The sequence below is a fragment of the Ailuropoda melanoleuca genome, chromosome 4 (assembly GCF_002007445.2).
Source record: "Ailuropoda melanoleuca isolate Jingjing chromosome 4, ASM200744v2, whole genome shotgun sequence".
In the NCBI taxonomy this organism is placed as follows: Eukaryota; Metazoa; Chordata; class Mammalia; order Carnivora; family Ursidae; genus Ailuropoda; species Ailuropoda melanoleuca.
The window spans coordinates 95,404,939-95,414,278 of NC_048221.1; the positions used below are offsets into that span (position 1 = coordinate 95,404,939).

A 9,340-nucleotide genomic window follows, 5' to 3' on the forward strand; every position below is an offset into this window, starting at 1 on the left:
TAAGGATTATATTTAACATTCTAAAGTTATAACATTCTAATATGAATTTACACCAGCTTAACTTCAATAGTATAACAAAAACTCTGCTCCTTTACAACTTTGTCTCCATCTCTTTCAGTTGATGTCACAAAATTACATCTTTATGCATTGTGTGCCCCAAAACATAAATATTTTAAATGCATTAGTTTCTTAAATTACATAGAAAACAAGATGTGGAGTTACAAACCAAAGTTACAAAAATACTAGCTTTTACATAATTGTTTTTTCTTTAAATGCATTTATCTCTTAATTTTATTAAAAACAGGAAAATTACAAACCATTGTTACAATTTTTAAATTTTTGTGGTTTTTAAGCAATAATACTTTCCTTTATAGCTTCAGATTTCACTCATCCTTTAAAAATCTTTTCCCTAACACCTACACAAAAATAAATTGCAGACCTAAATGTAGAAGCTAAAATAACAAGGAATAAAAAAAGTAACAGGAGAATATCTTCATAACTGGGGCAGGCAAAGCTTTCTTTTAAAGGACACAAAAACAGATCATTAAACTTCATTAAAACTAATTTCTGTTCATAAAAAAACCCAACAATAAGAGAATGAAAAGGCAGACCACAGAATGGGAGAAGATACTTGCTTCTCTGTATAGTGCAACAAGGAACTTGATCCCAAAATATCTATATCTATCTATATGTAAATCATCTTACAAATAAAGATATAACCCAACACAAAAATAAGCAAACTACTTGAACAGGCACTTCACATAAAAGAGGATATCCAAGTGGTTGATGAGCTATGAAAAGATGCTGAACATTAACAGTATTCAGGGAAATAAATGCAAATTAAAACCACATTTTGTTAACTTCACAAAGCTAGCAACTTTGCTAACCCCTCTTGCTCTATTTACTTATGTTTAAATTGGGAATATTAATGTCTGTCCTCAGGAATTTACAGACTAAGGAGGAATAAGTGAAATAATAGAAAACAGGTAACTATGTACTGAAATACAGTGAATCATGTACTGAAAATCCAGAGCTAGAGGGGTGCCTGGGTGGCTTAATTGGTTAAGCATCTGCCTTCAGCTCAGATCATGATCCCAGGGTCCTGTGATCAAGCCCCATGTCAGGCTCCCTGCTCAGCAGGAGAGTCTGCCTCTCCCTCTTCCTCTGCCAATGCTCGTATGCTTGTATGCTCTCTCTCTCTCAAATAAATAAAATCTTTAAAAAAATAAGCAAAAACAAAGAAAGAAAAAATATCCAGAGCTAGAGGTTAGAGACACAGTGACTATATTCTCTACCAAAAAATCAACACAAATAGACTTAAAATGTTCTTAAGCCTTCCATCTTACAAGTTTTATCTTGTTCTTTGTCAACTCCCCCTAATTCCAGGGTGCATGCTGCTGCCAGATTAGCCCACTGCGTGTCTCAGTGCATAAAGTGACACAGACCAGACACTTCATCTTGGCCTTATAAATCTGTTCCCATCCTATCACTGAACCCTTTTAAGAAGTTTAGCCCAGCTCATCTACCAATGTAAATAGCTTCTCCCCTCCCCATAATGGTTACCATTTAGCTAAAAACACCATCTCATTTAATTCTTGTAACAATCCCATCAGGTGAGTATTATTTTCTCATCCAAGAGATCATTCCCATTTTACAAGAAATTGGAGGCTTGGAGTGAATAATCCACTTATCTGAAGTCACAGAAATGCTCAGGGACAAAGCTGAGATTTAAAGACAGGTTTGTCCAACTCCAAAATCTACATTTTCTATCACTGTACTCCACTGGCACCCAACAGCATGAGCTGTTATTGTCTTTGTGGGTCTGAAGAGGTGGGTGCCCGTGTCCCTCCTTGCAGGCATGCTGTTGGCACCTTGGCACTGAAATCTTGCGGGGGGTGGTCCCTTGGGGTGGCACAGTCCCACCCTCTTAGAGGAAAAGCTCCTTAAAAAGAAATATGTTGGGGCCCCCAAGTGGCCCAGTTAGGCGTCTGCCTTCAGCTCAGGTCATGGTCTCGGGGTCCTGGGATCTAGCCCTGCATCGGGCTCCCTACTCCCCAGGAAGTCTGCTTCTCCCTCTCCCTGTGTCTGCTGCTTCCCCTGCTTGTGCTCTCTCTCACTGTCAAATAAGTGGATAAAATCAGAAAAGAAAGGGAAAAGAAAAATGTTGAGAAATGGAGAGGTGTGTGTAGGATTTCAGAGTCAACTTTCACTTGATCCCCTAGTGGGTCTGACTTTAGGTAAGTGAGAGCTCCTCTTCTGAGTTTGCATCCCACCCACAACCCTTCCCCAGAGCTGTCGTTGGTGTCTCCTCATCTCTGACCCAGCATCCCCTGGCCAGACCACAGTTATCCTAGACCTGGGACTAGCTGGGCCACCCATTGATGATGTCACCCACAATCTCAGGTTCCAGGCTGTCTGGGGGGCTGTCCAGGAGGTGGGGCCACCATTTGCTGAAGTGGGAAGGCAGGGCAGGAGGCTGTTTTACCTCGGCAAGGTTCCTCTAGTCCCTACCTGGCAAAGGAGACAGGGGCGTGTTGTGTCCCAAACAGCTGATGCCTATTGACAATGGCATGGAACTGCCCTCAACCTGATTGAGTAGTTTCAATGTTACCCATTAATTTGAGGAGGCAGAATGCAATAGGAGCCTGGGAAGCAAGAATCCCTCTGAGCACCGCAATCACAGCACAATGCTCACCATGCACCAGGCCAATTCTAAATGCGTCAACTCATGTAAGCAACACAGCAACTCCACAAGGTAGCTACTACCATCGCCCATTTAACAGGTAAGGAAATACAAACAGTAACTTTTAATTTGCCTGAGAACAACAGCTAGTGAGTACTGGTTATTCATCTGTAAAAGAGGGATGCAAATGCCAGCCCTAAATCTACATAATTCAAGGAGTTTTGTACACAACTCCTACGCATTGGTAATAAAGAGTATTTCTTAAGCTGGAACCGTTACAGTTTTCCCCCTTCCACCTTTTGGGATATAGGAAAGACTTTTTCCAGTGGGGCCCAGGTAACGCGGATGCAGAAAGTTCCTGGGGAAAGTCCAAAATAAATTGGTAACCATAGCGGTGTCTCCAGGAAGGGGAAACTGAGTGGTTGAGCGGCCGGATGGGAAATCTACTTTTCACTGTATTTATCAAGATATTTGAATTAAACAAAGGTTAAAAGGTCTGCTTAGTCCCAGGTGAAGCTGGCTGGGGCTTCTGCTTCAAAGATGGCGCAAGGATAAGGCCAGGCCTGCCGGCGCCCAGGATCACCAGTGAGCTACAGCGAGCTCAGGGTCGTTTCCCGACAGCACCGGGGTGGGCATTTTAAAACGCGGAGGAAGGGAGGGAGTGCTCACCGTCCGGGCTTAGGAGGCCCCCGCCCCGGACGGCTGGAAGAAAAGGCCGGCCCCCTCCCCGCCCCGCCAAATTTAAAAGCCCTCGCCCACCGCTGGGCCCGTTCCTGACCAACAAGTCTTTCTCCCATATTGCGGGGTGCTCCCCCTCACCTCTCGCGCTCCCCCCACGGCCGCCCACAGGCCCTGGCTCCTCTCCCAGGGCCCGTCCGGGCGGCAGCCGCGCCATGCCCAGCCCGGTGCCGCGAGGCCGCCGGCCGCCCACTCCCCCCGACGCTCCGGACCAGCCCCCGCGCTCAGGCGGCTCCCCCGCGCCCCAGCACCGCCCGGCCGGGCCAGGCACACCCCGCACTCCCGGACGCCTCGACTCATCCTTCTCCGTCGAGGCCATCCTGGCCAGGCCCGCCCGCCGCGCGCCCGCGCCCACCCCACTGGCTGTGTCCGCCCGCGCCGCCGCGAGGCTCGGCTCGGCTCCCTCCGGGTTTCCCACGACGTGGCTGCCAGCCTACCTGGGCGTGGGTCTCCTCCAGCCGTGCCCCCAGCCGCCCGGGCCGGGGCTCCGCGTGGCTCACTTCTGCGGCCTCCAGGGCCTCGGCGTCACAGGTACGAGGTGGCCGGGCGCCCGGGAACTGGCTGTAGGGTGGAAGCCGCGACAGTGGTCACAGGATAGAGAAGTCCCTGAGTTTGAGAATCACGCCCGGAGTGGGAAGGGGCCCAACGACCCTTGACCTTGCGGTGGAATCCGTGGCCCGGGGGAGGGAGTGGCGGAGACCAGACCGCGCCGCACGAGGCTCCCCCCGCACGCGCGCTGCGGAGCACGGAGAAGGCGTGCGTGAGCGCGGGTGCAGAGTGGGACGTGCGGGCGGGTCAGAGGGGGCCTCGGAAGACCCTGCCGGGGCCAACCATGGGGCTGCAGAGCGTCCCGTCAGAAGGGATTTATAGTCTTTCGCCCCCTCCACACCCCCTTCGGACAACGCTTGGTAGCGCAGACTTTTGGCCGAAGCCGAACGGCCCCGTCTTAGCTAGGAGAGGCGGCGGCTGCGGTGATGAGGTTCGGAGCTGACAAATGCCCAAACCCGAGAGGCCGCCTCCACGGCTGCCGTCCGTGGAACTAAGGCTCCACACTGAACTGCTCCGAGCCTGCTTGCATATAGCGCTCTTAGAAGGGAACCTCGGGCTGTGGGGCGCAGGCACTTAAATCTCAACGAGCATTTAACTGTTGACCTAACGTTCTCCTCTAGCATTAACAGCCACCCACAGGTGGATGCCATTTTCGGCAATCTGATTCATGCTTCCCCACCTCCCCTTGAGGAAAACAGGAGCAAAGTTAGCGCAAGCCTTGTCAACCCATACCAAGATCGATGTAACAGTCTTCCTTGGTGCCTACTCCCCGGGGCTTCCATTCTGCATTTCCACCCCTTTCAGTTGGGCATTCTCCACCCCACCCCCATTCTAGGCTCTCAACCCTATCCAAATTCATTCCACTGCATCTGAGCGACAGGCGCAGGGCTCCAAGCCAATTTTCCCTAACTTCCTCAGACAGCGGAGCTCTGAATTGCAGTTTACTGCTTTATATTCCAGTGATCTAATTTTCAAGTTAGTTTTTGCATAGTGATTACATTCATACAGTTCAAACTTTGTAATGTTTACTAAGTTAGATGGAGAAGTTTCCCTGAACATTCCTGTCCCCCAATCACCTGGTTAACCCCACCCCACAAGCAGCCAATGATACCTGTCTCTTTATTCTTCCAGAGGTATTTTATGCATATTTGTGTGTGTGTGTGTGTTTGTGTGTGTGCGCGCGCGTGTGCATGTGTTCTTTAGGCTTAGAGCTGGCTCACTGCTCAGGCCTCTGGGGCACCCCAGACTGGGCTCCAGCAGAGGAACTTCAGGACACTGAGAGACCCCAAAAGAGGGTTCGGACTATGTTTAACTTGAAGCAGCTGGAAGAGTTGGAGAACGTGTTTACAAAGCAGCACAATCTTGTGGGGAAGAAGAGAGCTCAGCTGGCTGCCCAGCTCAACCTTACGGAGAATCAGGTGGGAGCAGGGACTCCTGCAGGACCAGGGCTGTACTTGGGGGCTGACACTGCTCTCCAGAAGGCCCTGGGTGAGGTTGGGGGGAAGACATGGGCCTTCTTCCTCTGTACCAGGCCACTGGGGGAGACAGGCCCTAATAATTGGCACACTCCCTACATGAATGAGAAAAATAATCCCATTTGAAAACACATGGGAACAACAGACATTAATCTAGAATTTAATCTAGAACTTTATATGTTTCCATGTTAAAAAAGGATCTGACAGTGAAATTAAATATGTTCAAGGGACTAAATATTTAAAATAAACATTCGTTTGACCTCCATATTCCCCTCCATTTTTCTCCTCCACTACACCATTTTTCTGCTCTTTTCATAGGCAGACTTCCCAAGAACTTGTTATAGTCACTCTCTCCACGTCCTCACTTCCCATCTACGTAACTCATTCCAATATGAATTCTTTCCCTCCCATTCCATCAGAACTTCTCCTCAAGGTCTCTTAATGACCTACATGTTGCCAAAGTCATCAGAGGCTTTCCTTTCCCCCTTTACTCCCCACGTAGTACAGTTGACTGCTCCTTCTCTTATTGACACACACTTCTCTTGGATACTGGACACTGCATCCTTGGTTTTCCAACTCTCTGGCCACTTCTCTGTCACCTCTGTTGTAGGGTACTCTGTGACCTCATATTTGTCCCCCCAGCTGATCTCATTTAATCCCATGGTTTTAAATACCATCTATAAGCCAACAACTCCCGGGTTTGTATCTTAGCCCACCCCTTTATTTTCTCCCTTGTACATTGACCTACCTTCTTGAGGTCTCCACTTGGATGTCTTCTGGGTAGGCATTTCAAACTTAACAAGTCTAAACCTCAATTCTTGACTTCTTTTCTCTCCAGATGTGTTCCTTTCTCTACTCATGGCCCCACCATTCATCCAGTTGCTCAAAATACCAAGTCATCCTAGATTCCTCCTCTCCCGCTTTTAATCCATTAGCAAGCCTTGTCACCTATACCTCCAAAATACAGCTGGGATTGGTTCATTTTTCTCCACTGCTAGTTTATCCCAGTCCCAACTCCTTTTGGATCACCCCAGTAGTCTCTCAGCTGTCTCTCTGCATCCCCTTTCACCCATTCTTTAAAAAAGCAGCCAGGTATGCAATTCACTTGAGATGCAAACAGGATTATGTCACCTCCCACTTAAAAGCCTCCAAGCTGGTACTCCTTACCCATAGCCTCTGTGGTCCTGGGTGATCTGGCCCCTGCTGATTTCTCCCACTGTCCCTTTCTTTACTTCCCACCGTCTCACTCTCAGATAGTTTGCCATGCTCTCCTCCTTTCTGGTCCTCAAACACCCCAAGCTTTCCTACAAGTCATCTCCTGATCCAGCCTGCTTTTCTATGTCCTCATTAAACTGGCCTCTTGTGCTCTGAGCCTCAGCTTGAGTGCCAGTTCTTCAGGGAGGTTCAAACCCCCATTTGTGTTTGTTTTTCTTTGTTTCCATGTTATTTGTCTCTCTGGACTGTGAGTTCCACGAGGTCAGGGACCATACCTCTATTGCTCACCACGTAGTACCATCACCTAGGATGGTGCCTAGAACATAATAGGAGCTCAAGGAATATTTGTTGGTAAACAAATGGTGTCTGAAAGTATAAGGAAGGGTGTTTTGGAGGAGATGCTTCTGTTAGAAGGAAGAGCAAATGTGGGCCCAGAGAGCAGTGGGCATTGTGGAATGGGGGAAGCCGTGGGAACTGCTGGTCACATTCTAATCTCTGACCATTGCCTCTGATTGTAGGTGAGGGTTTGGTTCCAAAACCGCAGGGTCAAGTATCAGAAGCAGCAAAGGCTGAAGCTGCCAGCTATGTCTGCTGTGGCTGCCTCCCAGGATGAGCCCTCCAGCAGCTCTGACAACAGCGTCCAGAGAGAAGACACTGAGTCAGGAGCGGACAGCTGAGGACTGGGACAGAGACTCAACCAAGGCTGTCTGGGCTAGTTCTTGGGTGCACCCACTGGAATTACTGAGCCTATTTTCTTCATCTGTATAATGGGTACATTGACAACTTAGTCCTCCCAGAGCTGACAGGATATCTGTAAAGTTGTTACAGTGTGCCAGGCCCAGGCCTAAGTGTTCAGCAAGTGTTAATGTTTCTAGGACTCCTTCACGTGAGGGTGTGGTGCTTGCACCATTACTGGCCTCTCCAGGGATTAATCTTTTCCTGGCCTGGATGTGGAGAAGAGGCCTCCTTGAATCAGGGTCTGGGCCTAAAAGCCTCTTCCGCACCACAGATGGTGAAGTTGAGAGCAAAGAGGAGGGAAAGGTAAACCATTTAGCCTACTTCCCCTCACAGAATTTCCCAAAGTTTTCTTGTTTTGTATGAACTGTTATCATTTTCAGGAGCTCAGCCCCAGCTGCCTGCTCAGGAGCAGACACGCTACCCTGACCACCATCTTTTCCTCTCTAGCTAATCACCTTGACCCCTCTCCATCATTACATAAAAGAGCAGTTTGGCTCTGCCTTTGCCAAGGCAGGTATTTTGTCACAAACTCTGCTGTTTCCACAAGACAGTTCATTTCTCTCCCTTCAAGACCCTAACTCATGGTTCCGGAACCTTTCTATCCCAGGAAGCTGCTCAGTTTCTAAGAAGCCTGCTGATAGCCTACTCCTGTGAGGCCAGTCACCAGCAATGCAAGAGCTGATTTCTCTAGCGTTCTACATTCCCGGGCAGGCCTCTCTTTGAGGGTATTGATTTAGAATCTAGAATGGCTTCTGGGTACTGAGGTGAGCTGGTGAAAAGAGGCCTGCCCTGCCACCTGGTGGTAGGAGAAGGCACGGTCCCCACTGCTGTCCGCAGTGTTCTGAGGGAGAGAAGGCAGGGAGTAGAGGTGGCCTTGGAAAAACCACACGCCTCCAAGCGGTGGCAGGCCATCCTCTCCTAGACACTAGGCCACAGGTTTGAGACAGGCCAGCGTCCAGCTTCAAGAGCCCTTCTCTCTCCCTGACTTCAGGGAAATCCTTCCTAATGCTGGACAGCAAGGCAACTCTGTTAATCAAAGGGATCCAGCTGCATCTGCCTCTTCCAGCACCTGCCTCTTCAGTTGACTCACTTTTTTAAAATAAAAAAAATTAAAAACGGTTAACCTATTCAGCAGTGACTGGGCTCTACCCAATCTCCCAATGTCACCATGACCTAACAGATCAGACACATGTCCTTTTTCAAGGAGCACAGAATCCACTGCAGGACAAGGAAACAAAGCATGGTGGTCAGGCTTGGCTGTGGGGACAGATGTAAGTCAGTGGTTTCAGCTTTTTGGGGTCCTGAATGAAAGAACAGGCCCTTCTCCTGTTCCCAGGAACATACTCCTGCATACAATTTCAGGGGTCCTCAGACCTGAGGTCCACCATGTACCCCCTTCCACCACCCCTAGGCTGCAAGGTCCCTATGCCCCTGAAGGGTCTGAGAGAAGCGCCAAGTCCAGCTTGGAGGCCCAAGGAAAGGGGAATTCTTGCACCCGACTGAGTAGGACAGATAGGTGCAGTAAGCTAGTCCCTCCTTTCCGGTAGATCAGAGAGGGTAGAAGAAGTCGGCCGGCAGCTGTCCTCCCCCCAACCCTCGGCTGCGTCCAAAGAGCGCTTGACTCAAAACGGGCCAATGGGTGGACAGAGACAACAAGGCACATACACACGAACTGGACACGGATCATCAAAACTATACACACATCCACAGGCTATGATACGCAGGTACGTACGAAGACACACGAAAAACCGCACAGATGTAAAACACAAAGGCAGACCCAGCTACACCCAGCCACCGAACCAATCTACCTAAACATGTAGATTAAAGGGATTTAAATTCGGACTCGCTAGAGCGCAAACCCTGGCAGCCTCAAACACACACGCCGGGGACGGGGCCGGAGAGGGGCGGGGCCTCCCGGGTCGAGGCGAGGTCAAGGGTCAGA

General features: G+C 49.3%; 1 protein-coding gene across 1 annotated transcript; it reads left to right on the forward strand.

Annotated features, from left to right (window-relative positions):
- The first annotated feature begins 3,576 nt into the window (after positions 1-3,576).
- On the forward strand, positions 3,577-7,654 carry NOTO (notochord homeobox). The gene is made up of 3 exons (XM_034659352.1): positions 3,577-3,952; positions 5,174-5,388; positions 7,179-7,654. The coding sequence occupies exons 1-3, from the start codon at positions 3,577-3,579 to the stop codon at positions 7,335-7,337; spliced, it is 750 nt and encodes a 249-aa protein (XP_034515243.1). The 3' UTR covers positions 7,338-7,654.
- Positions 7,655-9,340: the final 1,686 nt, after the last annotated feature.